General features: G+C 50.7%; 9 protein-coding genes across 9 annotated transcripts; 6 read left to right on the top strand and 3 right to left on the bottom strand.

Moving 5' to 3' along the window:
* Positions 1 to 2,086: 2,086 nt before the first annotated feature.
* Positions 2,087 to 3,955, top strand: T310_3712 (UTP--glucose-1-phosphate uridylyltransferase; the record flags this gene model as incomplete). The annotated part of the gene is made up of 3 exons (XM_013473435.1): positions 2,087 to 2,191; positions 2,280 to 2,298; positions 2,475 to 3,955. The coding sequence occupies 3 exons, from the start codon at positions 2,087 to 2,089 to the stop codon at positions 3,953 to 3,955; spliced, it is 1,605 nt and encodes a 534-aa protein (XP_013328889.1).
* An 889-nt stretch (positions 3,956 to 4,844) lies between these two features.
* T310_3711 (C6 transcription factor) lies at positions 4,845 to 7,399 on the top strand (the record flags this gene model as incomplete). Its single annotated transcript, XM_013473434.1, has 6 exons — positions 4,845 to 4,955; positions 5,059 to 5,667; positions 5,726 to 5,877; positions 5,940 to 6,116; positions 6,167 to 6,514; positions 6,634 to 7,399. 6 exons carry the CDS (start codon positions 4,845 to 4,847, stop codon positions 7,397 to 7,399), a joined length of 2,163 nt encoding a protein of 720 aa, XP_013328888.1.
* Positions 7,400 to 9,284: 1,885 nt separating this feature from the next.
* On the bottom strand, positions 9,285 to 9,786 carry T310_3710 (uncharacterized protein; the record flags this gene model as incomplete). Its single annotated transcript, XM_013473433.1, has 2 exons — positions 9,285 to 9,559; positions 9,657 to 9,786. The coding sequence occupies 2 exons, from the start codon at positions 9,784 to 9,786 to the stop codon at positions 9,285 to 9,287; spliced, it is 405 nt and encodes a 134-aa protein (XP_013328887.1).
* Positions 9,787 to 11,451: 1,665 nt separating this feature from the next.
* T310_3709 (Ferroxidase) lies at positions 11,452 to 13,341 on the bottom strand (the record flags this gene model as incomplete). Its single annotated transcript, XM_013473432.1, has 1 exon — positions 11,452 to 13,341. The coding sequence occupies one exon, from the start codon at positions 13,339 to 13,341 to the stop codon at positions 11,452 to 11,454; it is 1,890 nt and encodes a 629-aa protein (XP_013328886.1).
* A 1,022-nt stretch (positions 13,342 to 14,363) lies between these two features.
* Positions 14,364 to 15,521, top strand: T310_3708 (High-affinity iron permease-like protein; the record flags this gene model as incomplete). Its single annotated transcript, XM_013473431.1, has 1 exon — positions 14,364 to 15,521. The coding sequence occupies one exon, from the start codon at positions 14,364 to 14,366 to the stop codon at positions 15,519 to 15,521; it is 1,158 nt and encodes a 385-aa protein (XP_013328885.1).
* A 968-nt stretch (positions 15,522 to 16,489) lies between these two features.
* Positions 16,490 to 19,542, top strand: T310_3707 (uncharacterized protein; the record flags this gene model as incomplete). Its single annotated transcript, XM_013473430.1, has 7 exons — positions 16,490 to 16,874; positions 16,933 to 17,357; positions 17,421 to 18,401; positions 18,462 to 18,587; positions 18,639 to 18,933; positions 19,026 to 19,264; positions 19,309 to 19,542. 7 exons carry the CDS (start codon positions 16,490 to 16,492, stop codon positions 19,540 to 19,542), a joined length of 2,685 nt encoding a protein of 894 aa, XP_013328884.1.
* Positions 19,543 to 19,875: 333 nt separating this feature from the next.
* On the bottom strand, positions 19,876 to 21,370 carry T310_3706 (Nitrilase; the record flags this gene model as incomplete). Its single annotated transcript, XM_013473429.1, has 8 exons — positions 19,876 to 19,936; positions 20,019 to 20,062; positions 20,140 to 20,328; positions 20,392 to 20,500; positions 20,563 to 20,717; positions 20,805 to 21,027; positions 21,070 to 21,087; positions 21,231 to 21,370. 8 exons carry the CDS (start codon positions 21,368 to 21,370, stop codon positions 19,876 to 19,878), a joined length of 939 nt encoding a protein of 312 aa, XP_013328883.1.
* A 351-nt stretch (positions 21,371 to 21,721) lies between these two features.
* T310_3705 (Acetyl-CoA--deacetylcephalosporin C acetyltransferase) lies at positions 21,722 to 23,258 on the top strand (the record flags this gene model as incomplete). The annotated part of the gene is made up of 4 exons (XM_013473428.1): positions 21,722 to 21,731; positions 21,802 to 22,189; positions 22,271 to 23,139; positions 23,206 to 23,258. 4 exons carry the CDS (start codon positions 21,722 to 21,724, stop codon positions 23,256 to 23,258), a joined length of 1,320 nt encoding a protein of 439 aa, XP_013328882.1.
* A 785-nt stretch (positions 23,259 to 24,043) lies between these two features.
* Positions 24,044 to 26,256, top strand: T310_3704 (Aspartokinase; the record flags this gene model as incomplete). Its single annotated transcript, XM_013473427.1, has 8 exons — positions 24,044 to 24,505; positions 24,593 to 24,688; positions 24,748 to 24,922; positions 25,062 to 25,216; positions 25,279 to 25,642; positions 25,901 to 25,979; positions 26,060 to 26,175; positions 26,240 to 26,256. The coding sequence occupies 8 exons, from the start codon at positions 24,044 to 24,046 to the stop codon at positions 26,254 to 26,256; spliced, it is 1,464 nt and encodes a 487-aa protein (XP_013328881.1).
* Between the last annotated feature and the right edge of the window lie 201 nt (positions 26,257 to 26,457).

Here is a 26,457-nt window from a genome sequence, read left to right as displayed (position 1 = left end):
TCCCCCTTTTTACTGTAAAGATCTATGCTCCTCCGTACTGGGGGTAATAATAGTATCTCCCCGTACGGAGTATATCCTAGCTGTCTTATAATAATAGTAACGTGTAGCATCTACTACGTCCTGACTTCTTATAGTCTGTTGGCAAGCTCCGCCCTCCATTGACAGCTGAAACCAGGTTATAAAAAGTCCCTTTTTGGAACGGGGAAGAATTGCGGTGTCAGGAGATCTTGGCAAGCCGCCACCAGACCCGATCTGGATGGCCCTGGCTTCTAGAAGTATGGTATTTTTCAAGAGAACTGTACAGTACAGACAAAGTCCTCCTTCCGTTGTGGGTGATCTTTTACTGATAGTATTACTGTTGGCTGCTTGCCTGAGGATTATGGTTATTTCGCTCCTGAATCAGGCAGAACGTGGCTCGACTCAAGCTGCAAACGCGGGAGAAAGAGAGGCTGTTAAAAGAAGATCATTGGCACGTGGCAGGCCTCTCCTTTGCAGGACACCTCACCCATGCAGTATAGTCAAGACAGCGGTCAGCGCCACAACGCTGTCAAGAACAATACTATTGACTGAGGCAACTGAAACAGTTTCTCGACCCTGGCAGAGCAGAATCCTGTGGAAATTACCGTCGCGAATGGTCGAGCATCGTTGAAAGCTGGTCAACCACGGAGCAGCTGTCCAGCGCTATAATTAGAAACCAAGCCTAGCAATCGATGGCAGCAGCCTCTCCCATGGCTGTGGTCAGCCACAGGTCCTGCCAAGAAATCGGGTGCTCCAGGGCAGGAAGATATCGGACCGAGCGTGCCCTAAGGCAGCCGCCACCCACGTAAAAAAAAAAACCAGACGAAGCAGCCAGCGTTGAGCGAGCAGCGACTGCGACCTTCGACATCTGAGGAAGCGGCATTTTCACGCCGGAGAAGGCGGTGCAGGCGGGAGGGCCGTGGAGCTGGCCAATCAGCGGGGCGGGACGGGCGAACGTGGGTCGAAGCGTGGCAGCGGGCGAATCGCAGGCCGGCCACGTAGAAGGTCGAGAATGGCCGGGTGGAGCCGTGGCTTCGGGGCAGTCTGGAGAGCACGAAAAGGGGCTGCGAGGGAGGAAGAGCTGGCATGCGCTCGTGTTTCACGTCTGGTCGATAAGGCCGATTGATTTGGACATGCTAGCAGCGGTCGAGATGCACCATCGATATGGCAGCATCTCGAGCAGCAACGTTGCCAACGGTGCGCTGGACCATGGACAGGCTGTTCAGTTACTATTCACGAATAGAGCTGTCCGACGATCGCGGCGGTCGCATCCTGCTGCTAATAATAGGCAGGAGAGGATGCAGGTGGAGTTGCCTGGCACCCTGGGGACCGCACCGTAACAAATCATCGCAGCAGCAGGCCCAGCAGTGCTGGAGGAGCAGCGTCCAGGAGACATGGAGCGCACGACTATGGGCGTCTATATACGCTGCGGCGGCAGGTGACTCGGCCGCGAGTCGTAGCTGCCGTTCGTGTGTCGAGTCGTTGCGCCTTCCCGCGCACCGCTGGTCCACCCCTCCACTCCTTCCTGTGCTCCGAGTAGTAATAGGAGACTGCTAAGGTCGCAGCCCAAGCTCCTGGAGAAACTTATTTCTGCCAGCTGCCTCCTACAAAACCTAGGGGCTCCCTCCTCCGTCTCTCGTCCTCCTGTGTGCTGTACTGCGTATACCTTCTCCTCCTGCTGATTTGCATTGTCCAGCCCTGTAAGTGCCTCTCCTCTCCTCCCCAGCTGCGAATTGATCGCCGGGAAATCGCTTGGGCGACTGGCCGCTCGGGATGGACAGCTTCCAGCGTGGCAAGTCGGAGCCCCTCTCCTCACCATGCGGTCATTGCCCAAGCTTCCCAAGATTCCTCCCGTCGGCTGTTTTCTCCCTCCTTTCCTTCGGCGGCCGCAAACTGTCCTCAATCAACCACCTGTCCACCGCTGGAATTCCCTTTTGTCGCTTTTCGCTGACTGAGTCTGTCGTGGTGAGCAGTTTCGACCTTCACCGCTTCTTGCCCAGTTTCTCTTCTCCTTCGTGATCGTCTCTCGGCTGCCTGACTCTTGTGGGAGGATCGCAACCCTGCTACCATGGCCTCCAGAGCAATTCCCACCCACCTGCGAGCCCCGAACGATGGCTCCAACGGTGATGCGACCGCAGAGCGCAGGCACCATGGAAAATCCCAGTCTCACATGGTGAGTGCAAGTCAGGGGGGGGGGGGACGGCGCTAGTGTCTTGCAACAACACTGTTTGCTTTGTCTGGCATTGCTGTTTGTTTACCAGTTCGGTCGCGGTGTGGTGGGTTAGCGAGAAATCGTGACCTGCCCACCCTCCACGCGACTGAACATTCACATGCAACCGTGAAGGACGCGTTATTGAAGATTTCTCTTTTTGACCACCATTCGATCGTGTGGTTTCATTGTCTTCCTAGCTACATACATTTGAGCAACTGTGCCAATCAAAGCAACATGCTGATAGTTTCCTCCCCCGCACAGGCGTTCGAGAATGCCTCCACCAGCGTCGCTGCCTCGCAGATGCGCAATGCGCTGAACAAGCTCGTGGAGACCGTCCCGGATCCCAATGACCGCAAGCGATTTGAGGCTGAGATGGACAACTTCTTTGCTCTCTTCCGCCGTTACCTCAATGACCGCGCCAAGGGCAACGTCGTCAACTGGGACCGCATCGCTCCCCCGAATCCCGAACAGGTGGTCGACTACAATGACCTGGACAACTCTGCTTCGGTCGAGTTCCTTAACAAGCTCGCTGTTCTGAAGCTGAACGGTGGTTTGGGTACCTCCATGGGTTGTGTCGGTCCCAAGTCCGTCATTGAAGTCCGCGAGGGCATGTCTTTCCTGGACTTGTCCGTCCGCCAGATCGAATACCTCAACCGCACCTACAATGTCAACGTGCCCTTCGTCCTGATGAACTCGTTCAACACCGATGCCGACACTCAGAACATTATCAAGAAGTACGAGGGCCACAACGTCGACATCATCACCTTCAACCAGTCCCGCTACCCCCGTGTCCTCAAGGACTCCTTGCTCCCCGCCCCCAAGAGCTTCAGCTCTCCCATCTCGGACTGGTACCCGCCCGGCCACGGTGACGTCTTTGAGTCCCTGTACAACTCGGGCACCCTCGACAAGCTGCTCGACCGTGGTATCGAGATTATTTTCCTGTCCAACGCGGACAACCTGGGTGCCGTGGTCGACCTGAAGATCCTGCAGCACATGGTGGAATCCAAGGCGGAGTACATCATGGAGCTGACCGACAAGACCAAGGCCGACGTCAAGGGTGGTACCATCATTGACTACGACGGCAAGGTGCGCCTGCTGGAGATCGCCCAGGTGCCCAAGGAGCACGTGAACGAGTTCAAGTCGATCAAGAAGTTCAAGTACTTCAACACCAATAACATTTGGATGAACCTGCGCGCGATCAAGCGGGTCGTCGAGGAGAACGAGCTCGAGATGGAGATCATCCCCAACGAGAAGTCGATTCCGGCCGACAAGAAGGGCGAGGCCGACATCTCCATCATCCAGCTGGAGACCGCGGTCGGCGCCGCCATCCGTCACTTCCGCAACGCGCACGGTGTCAACGTGCCGCGTCGCCGCTTCTTGCCGGTCAAGACTTGCTCCGACCTCATGCTGGTCAAGTCGGACCTCTACAGCCTGCAGCACGGCCAGCTGGTCATGGACCCCAACCGTTTCGGTGGGGCGCCCATCATCAAGCTGGGTTCGGACTTCAAGAAGGTGTCGGACTTCCAGAAGCGCATTCCCAGCATCCCGCGCATTGCGGAGCTCGACCACCTCACCATTACGGGTGCGGTCAACCTGGGTCGCAACGTGACGCTCAAGGGCACTGTCATCATCGTGGCGTCCGAGGGCAGCACGATCGACATTCCGCCGGGATCGGTGCTGGAGAACTGTGTCGTCCAGGGCAGTCTGAGAATCTTGGAACACTAAACGTGGGGAGGAATATTTCTTTTTCTTTTTTTTTCCCTTCTTTTACCGTGGTTGCAACCACGCCCTTTATTCGGTTTTACCACCTTGAACTTTTAATTCGTGCCCTTTCGCTATTTCTTCTGTCTTGGTCAAACACTTGCGAGTGACTGGTAATGTGTATAGACGGTTTAGAGGGTGAATTGAGCCGTGGTGGATAATCTCGACCGGGAGATCTCGTCCTCCTAGAAAAAGTGCGAGAATTTGTGGGCAGCTCGCCGGGGAGCGCAGACTTATTGTTACATACAGCTTCAGGCTTAGGGTAACAGTTTCTAATCATACAATTCATCGGTTTTAGCAGTTGTTTTTTTTTTTGGCCGTGTCAGCAGAAGAGACGCCTTGTCCGCTGTATCGCATCCGTAGTGAAGTAGCTCATCCTAACGTGTCCCTCGAAGATCCTGGACTCTGTCATTTCTAGATTTATCTCGGCGCCAAGAATGCAGGAGGACTGCATCTCCGCATGTCGTGTACGATCTAGTGGAATAGTGACAAAAAGCAATGTTGTTTCTGCCTGAGGCATCACCCGCGTGGCGCGTCGACGGGATTGTCACCCGCAGATCGGATCCACCGTGGATCGTCTCTATATATCGTACGGCGATATCAACATGCGACGTGGATTGCAACCCCGGAACCAACGTGCTGAGATCAAACCAACGTCATGCCATCACTACGTCATGTCATCTAACGCAGCTGATAGTGGCAAAGGGTAACCAGATTGTCCAGTTCCTGTCATGGCGTCGTGCTCTGCGATCCGCCACTGCAGGCAGACACAGCGGAATTCCGTCTGGACAATGTTTTCGAACCCTTCTGTACCTTGCACGATGCCGATCTCGAGCGTCGAGGCTAAGGCAACATGAGTGATCCCATGCACTACCGCCCCATTGCACCGGGCCCGTCCGTGCCTGTTGGCGGGCCTCCTGGAAGTCCCCCAAGCAAGAACCTGACGCCTGGTTGGAAAAAGAGGGTCTCGACTGCCTGTCTGGCGTGCAAGAAGTCCAAACGTAAGGCGAGTCACCTTTGCTTGAGATCTATTCGGTGGAAGAATGCCATGCTAACCGCTCGCGTAGTGCTCGGGAGTTCCTCCGTGCGACAACTGTCGCGCTCTGCATCGTGAATGCATCTTCGACGAGTCGCTCGACCAGCGTCGGCGGGTGGCCGCCAAACGGACGGCCGAGGAACTGGAGTATCATCGCGACATGCTGAATGACCTGTTCAAACTCATCCGCTCGGCGGAGGAGGCCCGCGCGCAGAAGCTGCTGGAGATCATCCGCAACGACGCGACGCCCGAGGAGATCCGGCTCTTCATCGACGAGACCCTGGCCGACATCCAGGCGAGGACGCCTCCGGGCGAGCTGAAGCGCGAGACGACCGTGCGGCTCAAGGAGCTACGCCGACGGGCCAACCTGCAGGGCCCGACGCCGTCTTTCCGCCGCAAGGTCATGGACGTCAACTTTCTCTGCGACACGACGCCCATCCGGGTGCCCGCGAAGCCGTGGACCAAAGTCACCGACGACGACGACTTTGTGTCGCATCTGATGTCGCTGTACTTTACCTGGGACTATCCGTTTTACGCGTTTCTAGATCGCGATGTGTTTGTCAAGCATATGATGGCCGGCAGGCTCGACTCGGAGTTTTGTTCCTCTTTTCTGGTGAATGCCATTTTGGCTAATGCGTGTGTAAGCTTGCCAATCATCTGACCCTTCTTAACAAGACTGTAGCTGATCGTTCAGACAGCATTTCTCCGAGTTCTCCGAAGCATACGCTGTTCCGGGAGATGTGACTACGAAAGGAGCGGACTTTCTCAAGGAAGCTGAGAGGTTGTGGCATGATGAGCGCGACAAGGTGAAATTGGCGACTCTGCAGGGGTCATTGCTTCTTTACGACAGGTGAGACGAAATATAGAGAGACCGTTCTTTTCGTCGTGCCGGACTGCTACTGACTTATCTAGGTACTCCATGTCCGGGAAAGATGACCTGGGCTACGCCATGCTCAACAAAGCCATAGACATCGCGACGAGTCTCGGCTACGTCGGTGATGATGATACCCGAATTGATCTCACCGAGCAGTCTGCGGACCTCGCGACTTCGACCACCAGGACGGTCTGGGGTTTGTACCAGGTGGATACGTAAGCTCTGCAGCGCGCGCCACAACCTGTCTCGTTGCTAAGGATCGCAGGGTGGCCCATACAGGGTTTCTCAAGCCTAGCCGCATCAAGCACGTCCGTCTGAAGCGGTTACGACGGCCGCCGCTCGAAGACGACACCGCGCCGTGGATCCCCTATCCGATGAACAGGCCTCCCCGGCCGGCATACTACAGTACGTACTTTGACGAAGCCTGCACACTCAGCGAGATGGCGAGCGAAGTCTCTCGCAAGCTGTTTGTCGACGACGAAGCGCTGGACGAGAAGGAGCAGCTCTCGCAGACGGTCGATTCGTTGTACCGGAGCTTGAAAGAGTGGCATGATCGCCTGCCGAGCGAGTTTGATCTGTCTCACAAGCCGGCAGCACATATTCTCCTGCTTCAGTATGCCCTCCTTTCCACCATTGCATTACTTTTTATCTGTCGTCATATGCCTACCATGGCACCGTCCTAAGAGACTAGACTAACAAGCGTAGTATACGGTATTATACCACCCTGATCAGCATGTTCATCTGCCCGCGGGGCCTCCGGCATCCTCCCAAGACGCAGACGCAGACGCAGACGCAGGAGAAGCAGAAGGAGCGGATGATGGACAGTTCGGAAGCGACATCGATCGGGGTGTCATCGGCGCGCGCAATCGCTCAGCTGGTGCGGATCCACCAGCACGAGTACGGCATGAGCCGGTCGCACATCTTCGCGCTGTACGCAGTCAACCTAGCGCTGTTCGTGCTGCTGGAGCATCAGCAGCAGCGCGGGGATCGGGAGCGGGACCAGGACCGCGAGAAGGAGCCAGACACGACATTCGACCCTTTCGACCCGGACTTTGTCGCGCTGGCGTCTGCGTTCTCGGTCATCACGGGCCGGTCAGCGCTAGGGCAGGAGGTGCGGTCCATCTTCAAGCAGTCGATGCAGCAGGCCATGACCAGGGACGGCAAGCGGGGGACTCGTCGGCTATCCCGGTCCCAGCTACCGGAGGAGCTGAAGGAGATACTGCGGGATGACGATCAGTCGGACGATACGGAGGAGGAGGAGAGCGCGGCGTCAGAAAGACGAGAATCGGGCGCGTCTGCTAGAGAATCCGGCGGGTCGGCAGGAAAATCAGAAGGAGACTCTGGTACAGACGAGGAGTCGCAGGCAGACACGACGTCGGAGCAGGAGCAAGAGCAAGAACAAGGCAGCATGGCACTATGCGAGATGCTGTGTCGGTATGAGGTGTTGAGTCTGGGGAAGGAGGAGCGCAACAGCCAGGAAGGTGAAGAGACTACTTAGATAAACAAGAATATTATGACCAGGATATAGCCAGATGTTTAGCTAGGTAATACCATCACTCTGTACAGTACACCGAGAGGAAGAGCCCCGTAGGCATATATATGCCTCTGGAATGACGTTAATAAAAACTGATGAACAGACTGAGAAAGAGAGTACTAAGGTATCCTGTCTACTCACTGTCTATGCTCTCCTTGTCCTTGTATGTACATACATTACAACTATCAAGGATTCATTCAATTCCTATCAATACATCTATCTATGTATGTATGCCTGCTCATGCAGGAAGATACACTACACTATGTATACTATGTATACTATGTATGCTAGGTATGCTATGCTATGTATAGCAAGAACTGCATTTCTCTGTAGCTACCAGCCGCAGACTCATCAATTAGGAGAGAATATCTTTATTTTATAATAAATAGTGTCTGCTTCTCCGTGGGCATTTTAGTGGACTTCATCGGGAGAAGAAAATTAACAATAATAACAAGAATAATGATGATGATACGTGCCATGAGAATGAAAAGAGAATACCTTTCTCCCTTCTTCCTATTTATTTTCATTTTTCATTTTCCTAGTGGAAACAAGTAGTAAAAATACTAGGTGGAAGAAATCATCTCCTCCTCACGGCATCGGCATCTAATAGATTAATTAATAGATACCAAGCTGTCCATCATGTTCTCATTATTGATTTTATTTACAAAAATCTTCCTAGCTCGTGGAGACGAATAAATAATCCTCTGTATATAGTATGTGCTCTTAACACACGGCTTGTTCCTGCAGGACCTGCAGGCATCGTCGAGCAGACTGGAGGAGCATTTCTTTGTGATTACCCGGTTAAAAAAAAAGAAAGACAATAAATACTAATTATTAGATTATCCATTAAATCTACAAAAAAAAAAAAACGAGGAACTGAAAGAGTAGACGTAGTGAGATTAATTGAGGGTTTTTTTAAGGCATCGCCATTATATCTCACTATGTGATGTGTTTTTTGTTTAAAAGGATCTAGAGGAAGGAAGGAAGGAAGGAAGGACAAGCATGTCTCTAATTATCACTTTCATCACTTGTACTTAATAACTATCTGTCTGCCTATTTATCTGTTGATTTATTTATCCCAGAATGAATGAGTCGCTAGTTTTTTTGTTGCTAGAAGAAGAATATAATATTATTGATGGGAACATCAATCGCCTGAAGTGACTTTTTTTTCCTTTTTTCCTTTTTTTTTCGGTCATTCTTTTCGTAAGATAAGAGGGAAAATGAAATAGTAAGAGTTGAGTTAGTTCAGTTGAGATGTATGTGGTGAGGGATCAGAATCACCAATGTGAGGTGGACGAATGATGATGCTTGACAAGAACAAAAACGATATTAAATACTTGAAACAGCAGCAATACTGCAATCACTCAGAAATTAATCTCTCTCTCTCTATCTATCCTTCTATCTATTCTTCTATCTATTCTTCTGTCTGGTTTGTTTAGTTACTACATATGTACTTAATAGGTATATGTCATCATATGCTGTCGAGGTTATTATTGAGTATAATTTCCTATTTCCCATTTCCCTATTTCCATTCCATTCCCATTTCCATTTTCTATATTCCCATTTGGCCGATCCTAGATTAAGCATCCATCCCATTTCATTTACTTTCCCCCTCTTTATATAAAAAAATAGTACTCTATCCCACAGAAACATCAAAACAATACTATTGCTATCAAGAAGACATATGTTGCTAGAATCGACACTATAGATACTATCTTAGATACGCTCATCAATCATCACGTCATTCACTATATACCTACTACCTACCTACACAAGCACTCGTCCTCGTACTAGTACGTACATACGTGGACACTCATCACCTTCTCTCCATCTCTCTGGTACATCCCATCTATCGCTCATTCCTATCCGCCACAGACTGCACATGCGACGCGACAGATCCCTGAGCAGGGAGGTTCTCAAAAGCGCGTGCCTGCAGCCAACCAAACCAGTCAGCATCACCCCCAATACAACCATATAGCATATGCAGGAATACTGGATGGCTGACCTCCTTCGAATGCAACTCACTAGCATCCACCCGACTAATCCTATTCGCCGGCTTGCTAAGGATCTGATCCGCCTGCGTAGCCCACTGCGCCTGTTGCGGGTTGACTTCTTCTGTGGGCCCTGGCACACACACAAACATAAACATATCAGTAAAACTGAACTATTATCTCCTAAGGAGAAAGAAGGGTTGAAGGGTTGAATGGTTGGTTACAGCTACCGGAATCCGCGCCCGCCAACTCGGCGCTCTCACGCGTGATCTCGCCGATTTCCTCGTCCGTCAAGCGCTCGCCTTTGCGGGCGCGGTCGTGCAGGCGTCCGCGGAATTGGAGGGTGGAGGATTTGTTCATTTTGCCTGTGATGGTGTATATATAATAAGTGCGAAGCACGATATGTATGTACAGGTAGATTTATGCAGATTTATAGGGGAAGGGAAATAAAATATGCTTCTAGCTATATGGTAGATAGGTCATGCGGTATGGTTGATATGCTTGATTCTATGTATGTATGTATGTATGGACATTATTATGCCACCGCCACTGTCACAGCCACTGCCACAGTACCGTACTTCCTAGGTGGTTAGGTTAGGTCAGAGAGACGTCAGGATGAGAATTACCTACCTAAGGTACCTACCAGGAGGTACCTACAGTAGCTACCTAGTATCTACATAGGTAGGGATATACGTACGACGCCGCTCTGACGTAACTGGTCGAGACTAAAAAAGAGGCGTGGTTCGATGAGACGATAGGATAGGATAAGAGCTAGCTGTCTGCCTGCGTAACTAACTAACTACCTGTTTATCTTGAATATATTCTGGATTAAGAAAGAGAAAAAAAAACTGGAGAAACTAGTTCTAGAAGGTAGATATATACTGCAGGTACTGCATTTTTTTTTCTACCTACTAGGCAAACACTAGACAATACGACAGTAGTCACCAGTCCTTGCCCAAGAGAATATAATAACAATAAATAAATACAGAATCCTGCAGGATCTACCAGATAACTAACCAGTTCCGCAGCAGTAGTTATATCAAGATTTAAGTTATATTGAGTACATGCATCATTCTCATACCTTACCTCTTCCTACCTACTAGCTAGCTAGCTAGCTAGGTTTGACTGATTGATGAAAAGCATTCTTAACTAGAACTAAAGTATAGTATTTAGGTCACGATTCAATTGACAACGTCAACATCGACGTGACACAGTGCTAATAATAGCACAGAAATTTAGGTCGTCCGTCTGTTGTTAGAAAGCAATAACTACCTAATATAGGTTACATTGTGCAGAGCATTAATTACCTAATTATGGGCAGTACATAGCAGCCAGGATAATCTTATGTATTAAATAATTAATTAACACAGTTTAAAATTCAGATGAGATGAGAGAGAAAGAAAGAAACTTCTGAAGGTGAACCAAAAAAAAATTTCTTCTTTTCTCCTTCTCCTGGTTAGGGCTGGCTAAACAAGCCAGCTAGTTACTAATTAATTAGTAAAAAGATGCCAGTATTCAACCTATATAGTGCATTGCACGCTCCCTTGTTCATCAGAATGGGAAAAAAAAATAAAAGAGAGAGAGATGACAAGGAGAGTAGATAATAAGGCTAAGTTATATGTGTGTATTAACATACGATGATGAGATGGGCAAGAAGGATCTTCTCTGGAAACGACATATCTATATTTATATTTCATGCATGGCAGGGGGCACATACATATATCCTTTAGAACAGTACTAAAAGGTCTACGCGCAAAATCATTCCTACTTTTTGGTTTTTTGTCTACGTAGCTGGTGGTTGAAAAGATACGGTGACTACAGTATCAATCTGATATATCACATCGAGGCGCTTAGAATAGCTAGTTTGCTTCCACAGAAGATATGTATTCAGGGATTTGTTTACAGGATGGATGATCATTCATTCATCAGTGAATTTGTGTCAATAAAAACAGTTTTTTTTTTTAAAAAAAATCATATTACTCGTTGGCATATACATAGCGATTCAAAGCAATGGAAAAAGGATTTCTATTTCTCATTTTCGTTAATATTGCTGCCTTTGGGGATTTCCTTCTCCGTCTCAGCTGGCGCATCGGGTTTGTCAGCTGGCTTGTCAGCTTTGTCAGGCTTCTGCTTGTACTGCAGGTCTGTCAACCCGTACACAACGATAGTCGCAATACCCAACAGAGCAGTGATGATGGAAAACACCAGCGCGGCGATCCCCCTTCCCGTGAACCCATCCGGCAACGGCGGCTGCTGCACGTTCTGCCCGCTCAGGTCCAGCAGGTCTTTCGTGTTTCCGGCTGCATTCCCCTCATACGCCACTCCAGCTGCCCGACACGCATCGTAATGCTGCTGCGGGATCGACAACCGCTGCTGCATCTGCGTTGGCGCCTCGATCATCAGCATCCCCAGTCCCGCCGCCAGGTGCCAGTCGATATGGCAGTGGAAGAACCACACTCCCGGGTTGTCTGCCACAAACCGTATGACAAAGTACCCCTGCGGCGGCAGCACAAACGTATCTCGTCTCGCTGGCATGGCCGGGAATGCGGAGTGGTTGTTCGGGTCGTACGGCACCGGGTCCCCGTTCAGATAGTCGTAGAACGACGGCCCGTACGACGGAGCGCGGTCAATGACCTGGAAGTTGTGCCCGTGCAGGTGGAACGGGTGCGAGCCCGTGTCGCCGTTGTTCAGCACCACCTGCACGACGTCGTTGTGCTTGAGCACGACCGGATGCGTGTACTCGCCGTACACCTCCTCGTTGGTCGCCAGCTCGCCCGCCGACATGACCGTGTAGAGCGTCGGCACTTTCGGCTTCGTGTAGGTGATGTTGTTCAGGAACGCGTAGTTGACCCCGTTCAGCATGTTGTTCATGTACACCGTCACGTTGATCTCGTAGTCCGGCTCCGGCAGCAGCGGCATGTGGTCGGATGGCACCAGCGTAATGTCGTCAAACGGGACCAGGTCCTGCGCCTGGTCGACTGTGATGTTCGCTGGCAGGTGTGGCGCGTCCGCGTTGTACTCCAGCCAGTTGGTGTTGTTGAGCTGCAGGTCCGGCGGAATCGTGTCCAGCAACACCGAGTCAGCGACAGTAACGATGGCATAGTTCCGGTCTGTCGTGTTCTTCGTCGTCAGCAGAATGGAGTAGCGCTGGGCCGCGGCGATGTAGAGCGTGTCCGCTTCGGCCGGCTCCGTGTAGACGCCGTCGATCTCGACGATGCGGAACGTGTGGTCCTCGATGTAGAAGTACTGGGCCACAAATGCGCCGATATTGATCAGCCGGATCAGGTACGTCGTGTTAGGCTTGACGGGGAGACTCGAGTTGAGGGTGTCGTTGAACAGGAACGAGTTCGGGATGGGCTCAGCGCCCGTCGGGTTGTACAGCGACAGGTAGCTGGGCGCGATGTCCTCGACCAGATCGTGGTACCAGTCCGACAGTGTCACCACAAACTCTTCCTCGTACTCGTCCCGGAAATAGGCGTCCGGGTCGTGGACGATCAGGGCCTGGCGATAGCCGTCAGGATAGCAGTAGTCGGTGTGGCAGTGGTACCAGTAGGTGCCGTTCTGGTCGACGGTGAAGTTGTAGGTGAAGCTGGCGCCAGGCGGGATGGGACACTGGGTCACCATCGACGGACCGTCCATCTCGTTGGTGCCGTTCTGGTACATGCCGTGGAAGTGGATGCTGGCGCTCTTGTCGCCCAGCCCATTGTACATGTTCACCACCAGGCGGTCGCCTTTGTCGACCTCGATGACCGGCAGCGGCCACTGGCCGTTGATGCCAACGACTTTTCGCGGCTGCAAGCCATCAGGGTTGGCGGTGACCCAGGTGACATTGAAATCGTAGGTGACTGTCTTCGCGTGGCAGGCGACCAGCAGGACCGCCAGCGCGAAAAGGACACTCCGGAGGAGCAGTGCCATTTCGCAGGAGACTGCTGATCAAGACGAGAGAGATTGGGATCAGGAATGCGGCAGTCTGCGAGGAGATAGGGCGGCTGAGGGGGCTATTAAGCGATTGACGACATGACAGAACGGAGTCTGCAGCGCGAGAAAGGAAAGTTCTGGCTAGGACAGTTGAGGAAGGTCAATATTCACCGGCTGTGGTGATGGTTAGACGAGGGCATGCCTGGTAATGACAATCGGATCAGATGCGTCCGCAGGGAAACACGAGGCGACGAGGGGCCGTGGGGCGACAGCAATGGCAGCGCTGACAGCGGCTGTCTTAAGATTTTTTCCGCTTCATTCAGCACTATCCAAGATTTTTTTTCCCCCCATTATTCGGCGATCGTCCGACCCACCAGACCAGTGTAGAGCGTGCTGGAGGAGGTCACAGCGCTATTGTTCTTCCGAACACACGGCGTCCGGCCGCAGGATCAGATAACTTTAAGCGACCAAGGAAAATTATCAGATCCCACCAGCGCTCTTGGCGATGGCATTGAACCCGCACATCGACATGACAGGCATGACGACCGTCCAGGCTGAACGAATTGACGAATGCAATCCCCATGCTGGTAGTTTTGCTCCGCAAACCCCGTTCTGGCAGGTCGCACCCGACTGCCGCACAGCCGGTCGCTGCTTCCTCGCGGGATTTTTTTGCAGCGATATCGGGGCCCGACGGGACGCAGTTATCAATCAAGAAGCATCTAATCTGATAATCGCGCGGCTCCACCCACACACCGCCAATCACGCGCCGGCCGGTGGAGCCGCCGTGACGATCCATTGGCCAGCAGCTGCAGGGGTGGAGACCATGCAGACAAAAACCCACGAGAGGGCAGGTGCGAGTTGCGACCTGCCTACCGAGGCAGGAGCGATGCCCATCCCAGGCGAGCAGCTCGTCTCCCCACGCGGGTCGACCACGTCTTTATTTACCTGCTGGCCTGCCCGCGTCCTGCCCGAAGTCCATCTGCCTCGTGAGCAGTGGCCCTGATCCAATACTGCCCGCCATGGCCAACGTCTTCGCCGTCCAGATCTTCTTCATCGTCTTTCGCGAGGTCCTCGAGGCCGTCATTGTCGTCTCTGTCCTGCTCTCCTTCCTGAAACAATGCCTCGGCCAGCCCGACCAGGACCAGAAGGTCTATAAACGCCTGGTACGACAGGTCTGGGTGGGCTCCCTCAGTGGTGTGTTCATCTGCCTGGTCATCGGCGGCGCCTTCATCGGTGTCTTCTACGGCCTGGGCAGGGATATCTGGTCGCAGTCTGAGGACCTCTGGGAGGGCATTTTCTACCTGATTGCTACAGTCATTATCACCGTCATGGGTCTGGCTCTGCTGCGGATCAACAAGACGAAAGAAAAGTGGAAGGTCAAGATCGCCAAGGCCCTCGCTGAGCGTAGCCACTCCCGCTCTTCCAAGACCATCCTGGGCGAATGGTCGCGCAGATACGTCATGTTCTTCCTGCCGTTTATCACCACCCTGCGAGAGGGCGTCGAGGCCGTCGTCTTTGTCGGCGGCGTGTCTCTGGGCCTGCCCGCGACTGCATTCCCCCTGCCCGTCATCTGCGGTCTGATTGCCGGGCTGACCGTGGGCTATCTCATCTACCGGGGAAGCAACGCCATGTCAATCCAGATCTTCTTGATCGCCTCCACCAGCGTCCTGTATCTCATCGCGGCCGGCATGTTCTCGAAGGCGATCTGGTACCTTCAATTCAATACCTTTGTCCAAAAGGTCGGCAGTGATGTTGGGGAGGAAGGCGACGGTCCCGGTTCCTACGACATTACCCAGACCGTCTGGCACGTCAATTGCTGCAATCCGGAGATCGACAACGGATGGGACGTGTTCAATGCGGTGCTGGGGTGGCAGAACACGGGCACGTACGGCTCCGTCATCTCCTACAACGTGTACTGGATTTTCCTCATGCTGGTAATCGGATGCATGCTCTACGAAGCGAAGACAGGCTCGCTGCCGCTGAAGAAGCAGATCGTGTCGTTCTTGCTGCGGGTGCCGGTAGTCAATATCTATGTGAGGCGCAAGCTGCAGCCGTCTCGGGAGCAGGCCGATGAGCTCATGCGCCAGGCCGAGGATGCCGTCCGCAACGATCACGGGAGAGGTGCCGAGGGTGAGAATATTGAGGAGGGGAAAAGTACACTGCAGGGAGGCTCTTAATGAGTGCAAAACACGAGATGAACGATCGACCACCTTAAGAAGTGGTTGAATTTCTGTAATTAGTCGTTTAAATGATTTCAAAATGAATGAACCTGTTTTACAGTTCCTATCTAGCTTGAAGATTGCATTCCTATCGGTGCAAAATAAGAATAAGAATCTTGAGTAATGCTGTCTCGACGGAGCTTATTGGCCTAGCGGCCAGATCCAGGCATTAGCGGCTAGGGCATGTTCCCATTCTCTCCGTCACCAAGCTAGAGCTCTATATCTACATCTTACATCTATCTATAGTACCATATATTTCTGAGACCTACGTAGTCTGCGTATCATTTTCAGGAAGTCATATAAAATCTGCAAAGTCAATTGATCGCACTAAGAACTACGATTAGCGTTGTAACTTGATGTCTGGAGCAAAGTTTAAACTAAACGAACAGACAGCAGACATCAACTCCTGGTTATGATTCATACCAAAATCGTGATGTATAGCTCATCATGGAGATAACTAACTGAGAAAAAAATATCACAAAGAGTAATAACCCATTTCCCGTATTCTCAACGCAGAATATTACCGTTGCAGTCTGAACAGACAAAGATCGTACTCCAATATCGAATATTCCTCATAGGCTTCCTGTTGAAGTATCTGGTACATGTACTCTACCACACTATTAGTGACCAACTCAAGACAGATCCATAAGTGACTTGTCGACTCGAGTAATATTCACAACTGGACTGGTTGTGATCTTTGCTGTTTCACGAGCAATGTGACACAGGAGAATTGGGAGCAGCTCAGCCTTGCTACAAGAACTGATAAGTTGGAACATCTCATTTGATGGCCTTTGCCAACAAATGCAGGGGGTAGACCTTCAGAGGGGCATGGCAGCTGTCATGCAGTCAATAATAAGAACCAGTCCTTGAGCTCATCTTGAGTACGAATGTTATGCCTTTTTTTTTTCAGACTACGGGCTTCGAAGATGAGTGCAGCACCCAAAACTTCCGATCTGGGCTCGCTGTTGACGGAGATCCAGGACTCACTGAAGCAGCAGAATGCCGTTCTCCAGAAGCTTGTTGCAGCCCTGACGGCAGTTGCACCTGACAAAGAAGACCGCAAAACCTCGCCTTCCCTGGCTGATAATGACAAGAATAGGAGCAACAACCATGAGGGCGGGAATGACGACTTGTCCAACCAAGTTTCTGCTTTGCCAGATGAGGAGGCAGAGGAAGAGAGTGAATTTCTCAGACGTCGTGTAGCCTTCTACCCCAAGGAGTCTGAGTCAAAATATTTTCTATCTCTTGAGCCTTTGAACAGTTCCGATGGTCCGCCTCAAAGAGGCACAGCAGATGGGAACTGGAAGTACTGTATGTGCATTTCCCATGGTGAACAGCGCCTGTGACACTGACTTGACGGTATGAACAGGGACACCAGTATACCAGGACAAGCAGAATTCAGATCACGCTGCTGGCCGTCCGGACTATATACCTCCCTGGGAACTGCGTGAGCACAATGGCCAACTGTACCATATCGACGATCGTGAAATGTCGTGTCCTATTCCATTTTCTGAGAGGTTAATAAACTCCTCACAAATCAAAGTTCCATATGCCTTCATGCCACCGTCACGCCTCATTCTCACACCAATTGCCTCAACTGGTATCACTGTTAACTGGGATTTGCTGCAGCAGTGCCTTGGAGATCTCTACTCGGTCCCTCCGGATGACAGACTCCCGCTATCATTTGAAAGAAACGAGCTACGTGTGAAATGTGCCTCAGGCAAAATTTACAACTATCTTCGACGAATCAAAGCGTTCTTCGAGGAGCTCCATGGGAAGAACGGGTACTTTTTCGTCAGGGACTTTGACCGAAACCTGCAACCTTTTGCTTACAACAGGAACTTTGGATGAAACCAGACCTTGGAAAAGGAGCCTCCGTATTGGATGGCTGCAAGTCATGCCCTTTTTGCAGAACAATCCCATTTAGCAATCCGTCCTGGAAGATGCGAGCTGTCAGGCAGCTGGGAAGAAGGTTCTGATCGTGAGCAGAATCGGAAAGACGAAAAAAACGTGATCTGCAGACCAATTTGGTTAAGTACTCGCGACTGTCGTCAATGGTACCGAATAGTTTGTTTTGAAGGACTTGCGTCTGTGATGGGCCCTGCACTATCCGGCAACACAAGCCGCCGTAGACTCCAACATGCACAAAGGATATGGAGTCTCCTAATTTGCTGGCGGCAGGGCCGGCTACAAAATGCAGAGTCCTCGGGTCCTATAATTCGGGAGACAATCAATTCGCATATCTTTTGTAGCAGAACTCAACGAGCGGGAAATCTCCATCTGTCTAGATGGAAAACGTTCCACATCATCTGGTTTCAGATCATAAGAGATGCGCGGAAAGAAGCACTGAAGACGTCCTCCTGGAAGTCAGGCCCACTGTATGGTAGCAAGAAGGAGGCGTTCATCCAAGAAGCTGCTTTTACGATGGCCGTGTTACCATTTTCTCCACCATTTAGAACCGTGCCGATGTTTAATGATGCCTCCTCTGTCGCACGTCTGCATTATAATTACTGGACGATTCTTCTCCTCACCCCATCTGGCATGGATTTGCGGTTTGGCTGTTATCATACTCCCGCATCAACCATTTTGATTCTGATTTCAAATGGTCCCCAGAAAGCCGCAAATGCCTGGGAGGAAATCCAAACTCACTTCAAATCAATGCTGGATGATGAGAACCCGATTTTAGACCCAGATAAGCATGATGCACTGTTGTTCGACGATAATACATTTTCTAGATCCCGCAAATACTTCTGGGCAGTGGATAGCCTGGAAGTATTCAAGACGGAGATCGCTGACACGATACGGGAGTGGGAGGACTTTTGGGCAGCGCGAGAACAGGTAATCCGAACATGGGAACAAGTAGAATTGAAAAATGTAGATCTGGAGAACAACAAATAGCTTGCAGACAGGTTTTGCAAGATTGATGTATACTTGCAGGACATCAACACTCAGCTGAACCGGCTCAAGGATAACCGTGTGCAGTTCGAGGCATTTTACACCAAGACACTTGCTCTAAGGGAGGGGGTAAGTACAGTATATTCACACTGAGCTAGACCAGATACTGTGGGTGAACAGTTGTTCAACGCCAGCAGCGTGATCGAGAGCCGTGCATCAACTCGACTTGGAGAAAACTTGAAACTGCTCACCTATGTCAGCACATTCTACTTGCCACTCAGTTTCTGCGCCGCTCTCTGGAGCATCAATGAGAGCTACAGCACCTCAGCATTTGCCGTTACAGCAGTTCTTATCGCCCTTACTACCTATTTACTGGTCTCGAATCTGGAGAATGCCGTTTCTTTTTCGTCAAGACTCTATATCGTGCAAGCAAACGTTCCATCATCCGTCGCATGGTGGATGATCCCGATGAGAAGTGGGCCGCCAAGGGCAAAAGCTTTACCAGTTTCCGACCGGATCGGGCGAACGCAGAGCCTTCTGAGTGGCACATTGTGTTGTTTCTGGTAGTTGAGATCTTGCGGAAGTTGGGGGTTGTGAAAATAAAATCGCAACAGGACCGGACAGACAAGCCTGACGTTGCGAAGGAAGAGGCAGTCAATCCCGGATCCAAACCTACGCAGCAGGAGAACCATAAAGGGAAAGAAACCATCAACAATATAAACCAAAATCCTGCCGCCGTCTCGCATCAGAACCCCGGCAAGTCACCCACAGAGGAGGTTGAAGAGGCGCCCACGGTCAAATCTTCGGTTAGGTTTGCGGATAGGATTCGTCAATTCTTCAGAATCAATAGGCCGTCCAGACGGGATATGTGCGATGCAGAAAGATGACATTCATGAATCTAGGGAGGTACATGCAGAAAGTCCAACCAGGCTATAAGTGCGATACTGGGGACCATATCTTCAAAAAACAAAATGACAATAATCGAAAGCAGGAGTCGACACGACGCAAGAGGTTGCTGCACTGGAAGTTCACTGTTATCCTGGACGATGTTGGACAGATTCATGCTCAATATTTCCATGATTAGGTGAAGTGTCAAGGGTGATAAAGAAGTGCCAGAAATCTTTCACTTAGCTAGAAAAGTGATGTTACCTAACTACTATGAATCAGCTGGTTTATCTTCTCCAGTTGACCAAAAAAAATAAGTTACCACAGTCGAACAACGCAGAAACCCAATGAATGAGAAACACAGGAAAGATTGGCAGAGGAAGAAGAAAAGATAGTCCTTTTTTTTTGTTTAGTCTTTTTAAGGGTAAAACCCTCCAACAACAGATGGAATTTCAATCACATTCATTTTAGTACAATAGTCAGGAATTATCATATCATATGATGTCGTGGCTAATTAGATTAGATTACCTACCTAATCCTCGCTTTCGACAAATGTAACACTCGAAGCCGGTTTCGTGTTGACCTTCAACTCACTACAAAGATCATCTGGTCAGAAATCTCACGCATCCAAAATGGCTTTTACAAAGGGTACCATCAATCAGGAGTGCAACGTACAAGATATCCGGCCTGGCGTAGCTTCCCACAGCGTCAAAGTCCATCTGTGGCATCGAAGTATTAGTCCCAGCGTCACTCCCAGTGTGCTGTACAAGGGATAGATGACAGGGTGCGGGCATACCCTTGCCTCAGTCAACTCCGCCATGTCGAGAGTCGCATAGACGATCTCTTCCTTGTCCCATACGGGCCCGGCAATTATATTGCCCAGGGGACCGCAAATGCAAGAACCGCCATGGCTGACGATGTGGTCTGTCTGTCCTGCCTGGCGCTTTTCGCTGTACGGGGGATAGTCGGCGGGGAAGTCGGAGATCTATGACAAGAAAGTATTAAATAATTGCCCTGAAACATGTCGTTTGTATGTGGATTTACATACTCTGAGAAACTGGTTCGATGATATGACGAAGCATCGACCCTCCTTGGCGATGTGCTGCATCGAGGCAATCCACGCAGGGAGATCATCAGCGTTGGGAGCGGTATAAATTCTGAACAAGTCAGTATATGTAGTTCGAAAATACAACTTATCCTCCTGTATGTATGTACTTACTCCACACCCTGCTGGTACAGCGCCAGCCTCGCAGCAGGCATATAATTCTCCCAGCAGATCAGACCGCCGATTTTGCCAATTTCCGTCTCTACAACGTTGAGTCCATCGCCGGCTCCGCGGCCCCAGACGATTCTCTCGGCGGCGGTTGGGATGAGCTTGATGTTATCAATGCAAGAACCAAAAAAGAGAAAAAACAAAAGAAAAAAAGAAGAAGAAAACACAGAAGTAAATGAAATAAATACCTTCCGATGAGAGGACAGGAGACTCCCGTCTCTGGCAAAAAGCAGCGTCGTGCAATACAACGTTGCCCCGGCCTTCTCGACGATGCCAACCTGAAGAAAGACGGCATTCTCCTTGGCCACGAGACTGAGCTTGTGGTATTCGGCGGATGGCACGGCGACGGCATTGTCATAGTATCGAGCGTACCATTTCCGTCCTGGACGGACGCACATCCATGCCCTTAGACTACTAACAGATAGAGATATATCTATATATAGAGAGACATACCTTCTGGCGTTCTCGACCCTATCGAAGCGCCAAAATTGTAGTCCCACGGATAAGCAGAGAGGAAGGCTTCTCTGTGTTTATCTCATTTCAATCAGTCAGTCAGTCGCAATGATGCCAATAGATAAAAGAAAGTAAACAAACGAAAAGGAGAGATCTCCTACGGAAACACAACCAGTTTAGCCCCGGCATCCTTTGCCTGGCGCGTCAGCTGGGCCAGCTTGCGCAGGCTGGCAGCGAGGTCGAACGCGACGCAAGCGGCCTGCACGGCGGCCACTTTGACAGTTCTGCTGGTTGTTGCCATTTCAGCTCGGCATGTGATTGACTGATAGAGGGATTCAATTGATTGCTGGATGCAATACTTTAATTAATGCGTGCGATCAATCTATTAGAATCCATCCCCTGGCGAGATAGTGGCATACCCCGCTGCGCCGTCAGATCCCGGGGGAAAGTCAGCGGGATCTGCTGATAGGGACAACAAACAAGAAAATCGCAGCAGGGATCAGCTCGTGCTGCTATTCGGTTGTATGTATGATCAAAAATAGCCAACGACAGGATGCTGTCCTATCTCTGTATATGTGTAGAGGCTGTCTGTGCTGGTGTCAACCATCATGGACGACGGACAACAGGCAGCATTTATGATTGACGGCACAACATGGCAAAAAGTAAGGACTGTTTACACCATCTTCATACACATATATATACTATGGAATATGCTGATCTTGTGAAATCCAGTCCTCGACTACAATCCCTCTCCGAATTACTACTCCAACCTCGTCCACGACCAGCGATACGCCCTTATCTCGTCCTTCACGCTAGAATCCGGGCAGGAACTGCATTCTTTCCCCATTGCATTCAAGACCTGGGGCGTGCTGAACGCCAACCACGACAACGTCATCGTCGTCTGCCATGCGCTGTCCGGCAGCTGCGATATCGAGGACTGGTGGCGGCCTGCCATCGGACCGCGGCAGGGCCTCGCCCTCGACATCTCGCGTTTCTTCGTCTTCTGCGCCAATATGCTGGGTTCGCCGTATGGATCGGCGTCGTCGGTGACGCTGAATCCAGAGACTGGATCTCCGTACGGGCCTGGGTTTCCGCAGACTACCGTCAGAGATGACGTGCGGTAAGTACTCCGTTGAGATCCCATGATAATTCTCTCTCTATTTCTATTTCTTTTTTTTTTGCCTATACTGACTACTTCCAGCGTCCAGAAACTCGTCCTCGACGCGCTAGGCGTCGCCTCAGTCGCCGCTGTGATCGGCGGTTCAATGGGAGGCATGGCCACGCTCGAGTGGCCTCTGTGCACACCAGCCGGTTACGTGAAAAGCATCATCCCAATTGCGACGGCAGCCCGACAGAGTGCTTGGGGCATTAGCTGGTCTGCAGTGCAGCGCAACTGCATTCGCGCTGATCCTGCCTACCACGGGGGATATTATAACCCTGACCCGGCAGGACAGCCCTATGCCGGGCTCGCGACGGCCAGACAGGTGGCGATGCTGACGTACCGGAGTTCTGTCTCGTTTGAGCGACGCTTTGGGAGGAAGCCAGCCGAGGTAAAGACATATACATATGGCAATAGTGGCATCGTAACCAACGGCGAGTCTATAACCAAAAAGCCGTCTCCTCGTCCAGACGAAAAGCCCTGCTTCGCCGCCCAGAGCTACCTCCAATACCAAGGAGAAAAATTCCTCTGCCGATTCGACGCAAACTGCTATCTGCATCTAATTGACAAGATGGATCTGCACGACGTGGCACGGGGGAGAAGATGCGACGCAGCAGCAGACGACTCCACAGTCGTGTCCACCATTCTGGGCTCACTCCCATCCAAAGCGCTCGTCATCGGCGTGGAGAGTGATATACTCTTCCGGCTCGAGCAGCAGGCGGAATTAGCCGCTCTGATACCGGACGCAGAACTCGTTGTGGTTCCGTCGCAGGACGGCCACGACGGGTTCCTGCTCGAGTTTGACATGCTGAACGAGGTGATCTCGCGGTACTTGAAGGATAGGTTTCCGCAGTTTTACGAGGGGGAGCCGGCTCTTGTGGACGTGGGGATGGATCCGCGTGTGAAGAGCAGTGTGTTTGGGGAGATGGAGTCAGATTGATTAGTAGGCGGGCAGAGGGTGATCTATTCCTACGTAGAAATGGATAATGAAGGCCATGATCTTACTCAACTACAAAGAAAGAACCAATAAAAAAAGGTACTATAAACGAAATTCCTAAACACTGTCAGCCGACATTAGATATCTTGAAGTAACTGTGATTAAACCTCTTTCCTTCTCTCTACGTCTTTCATCAGACCGAAGCAACCCAATCAGGAAGGTAATCTCTACCATGGAAATGAATAAATCAGCGGATCAGCGGTTTTTACGAGGACCCGCGCTCTGCGAGCCCATATGGACTGATCAGCATTCTAGTTTACTGATAAGTCAAGTCGATGAATAGTCTGATATCGAAAGCTTGTCGCCTATCTCATACATATCCCGGGACCAGATCAGACGAGAAGAGAAATCCCGCAATATTCCCGTCTGTGTTATCAGGATTTGCACAAAACCCAGATCGTCGTCTACTACTAAGATTATTACTATCTCCGTGACTCAGATATGATGCTGTGCTATGCTGTCATGATAAGAAAGATAAGACAAGACAATTAGTCCATTTTTTAATAATTGATAGAGTCTTTTACAGGCCTGGGTGTGAGCAAAACCAGGACAGCAACGAGAATGCCAGCCTTAGCCCTAAATCCGGTACCACCACGGTAACAGCATGGGAAGATTGCAGAGAGACAGCCGTACTGTACGGATCCGTATATATTCCTAGTCTTGCTGGTGAACGTACATGACTAAATAAATCAATAAATCAATAAGCAGAGCAAAAGTGTACAAGAAGGAAGCAGGGCTCAAACACGCGGGCAAACTTGTCATTACATCCATATCCATATAACCATATTTTCAACGACCAACAAACGAGACTCCCCCCAATGCCCTCGTCATTACCATGGCTCGTGCAAAAGTTCGGCGGAACAAGCATCGGAAAGCTCCTCGACACTATCACAGAAGACATCATTCCTAGCTACTATCTCGGAGTGCAGTCACAGGCACAGCGCAACAACAAGAACAAAAACCAGAACAAGAACAATACCAACAACATCGCCGTGATATGCTCCGCCCGATCGGGCAAGGACAAATCAACCGGGACGACGAGTCTGCTCCTCCAAGCAGCGTCTCTGGCTGAGGGAACGGGGCCGCAATCAGAGAGCGTACTAGACGACGTCATCGACCGACTTATTGAGGAGCATCGGCTTGCTGCACGGGAGGCTTTGAGAAAGACTGCTGATGGCAATGTGGCTGAGTCGCTGGATGATATAGAGCTGCTGACGCAGCTCGAGCGAGAGATTGTGGCTGATTGCGAGGCGATTCGAGGGTTTTTGCATGCGGCAAAGGTGAGAGAAATATGACAAATCTTGTATTTCCTTTCTTATTCCTTTTTTGTTTTCCGGCCAGTGCATTAATGGAGTCTATGCATACAGACAGTCGGGGAACTATCTCCACGATCGAGAGATCGCATCATCAGCACGGGAGAAAAGCTCTCGTCGAGAATTGTTGCAGCTTCCTTGTCAAAAAGGGTGTGTATATCCGCTCATGTGTCTATCTTCCATCAGCCTTTCCCTCACATCATAACTAGGGCTTTGATACCGCGCTCATCATGCTGGATGACATCGTCTCGGAGACGTACGGCAGCGATCTGTCTGCACAGAAAACAGCATATGACGAGCTTGGTCCAGGATTCTACAACGGCCTTGCCCAGAAAATCGGACAGAAGGTGTTGAGCCATGTGGGGAAGATTTGTGTCCTGCCTGGTGGGTGATAGATAGATATATCCACCTTCTGTCGGGACGGAAATGTGATTCTGATCGTCGTCTCGCTCAGGATTCTTCGGCATGATGCCATACTCTCTCATCCAGACCGTTGGGAGAGGCTACTCTGATCTCTGCGCAGCCATGTGTGCTGTCGGCGTCAACGCGCAAGAACTGCAGATCTGGAAGGAGGTCGATGGCATCTTCACGGCGGATCCGAACAAGGTCCCCTCAGCGAGGTTGCTGGCGACGGTCACACCGGAAGAAGCGATGGAGTTGACCTTCTATGGGAGTGAGGTGAGTCGTATTTACATATGTAGCCTGGAGCAATTCCACAGTTGATTAATTGCTGAGTACAGGTCATTCACCCCCTCACAATGAAACACCTCCAATCCGCCAACATTCCGCTGCGAATCAAAAACGTCAAATCGCCTCAGGGCCCCGGAACGATGATTTATCCATCTGAGAATGCGAACGCCAGAAGACTATCACCCGACAGACGCGCCTTCATGGACGCCCACGGCTACGACGGAGACGACCAGTCGCGCCGGACTCCCACGGCCATCACCAGTAAAAACGAGGTCACGGTGATTAACATCGTCCCGAACGGATCGACCCAGCGGTACCAGTTTCTATCCGAAGTGCTGCGCTGCCTGGCAGCAAGGCAGGTGGTGCCCGACCTGATGTGCACGAGCGAGCAGTCGATGAGTTTTGCCATCCACTGTGAGACGAAGACGGGCGATATGATATCTGCGTTGACAGCACTGGGAAATGTATTCTTCCATGCGATTCCTTCGCAGAGAAGCAGTGTCCTAATTACTGTGCATGTATTTAGGTGACGATCCTCGAGAAAATGTCCATCGTATCCGTCATCGGGCAGCGGATGAGGAACATGGTTGGGATAGGAGGTACTAGTATTACGACGATGTCCTTTTTTCAACACTGTTTCATTCTGATGGTTCTACTGACTTGTTAATGCAGCTGAGATCCTGACGACTCTCGCTCGAGCAGGCATCAACATCTACCTGATCAGCCAGGGGGCAAGCCAGGTCAACATTTCGTAAGTCTTTTCTTAAAGAGACACACAGGAAATGGAGACGATGAAGACGATGAATATCACGACTGATTTTCTTTTCCCAGCTTCGTCGTCCGCGAAGATCATGCCCTCCAGGCCATCAACGTCATCCACAGCCAGATCCTCGACATCCCGCCGACGGAGCAACACACGGGGCTGACGGGGAAGGGTGGAATTCGAGGTAAACGGCACCATAGTAGCATGAGATCTTGCCAGACAGAGCACTAATTTATACTCCTCTGTAGGACCGTGGCTCTTCTAGATTGTTAGCAATGTCACAGACACATGTCTCCATGTTTAAGACAGGTCCTATCAATCTGAGAAACCATCGGCTTGTTCAGCTTCCATTATACGAGACTGTATATACTACGACTTAGCAAAAAATACAATGGATCAAGAATTAATGCAATTCCATCTTCACTGTATGAGCGAACCGTAAAAAAACAAGTCTAATTAATTAAAG

Source organism: Rasamsonia emersonii (assembly GCF_000968595.1).
Source record: "Rasamsonia emersonii CBS 393.64 chromosome Unknown ctg1118621760076, whole genome shotgun sequence".
NCBI lineage: Eukaryota > Fungi > Ascomycota > Eurotiomycetes > Eurotiales > Trichocomaceae > Rasamsonia > Rasamsonia emersonii.
This window is presented reverse-complemented; position numbering and strand designations above follow the sequence as displayed.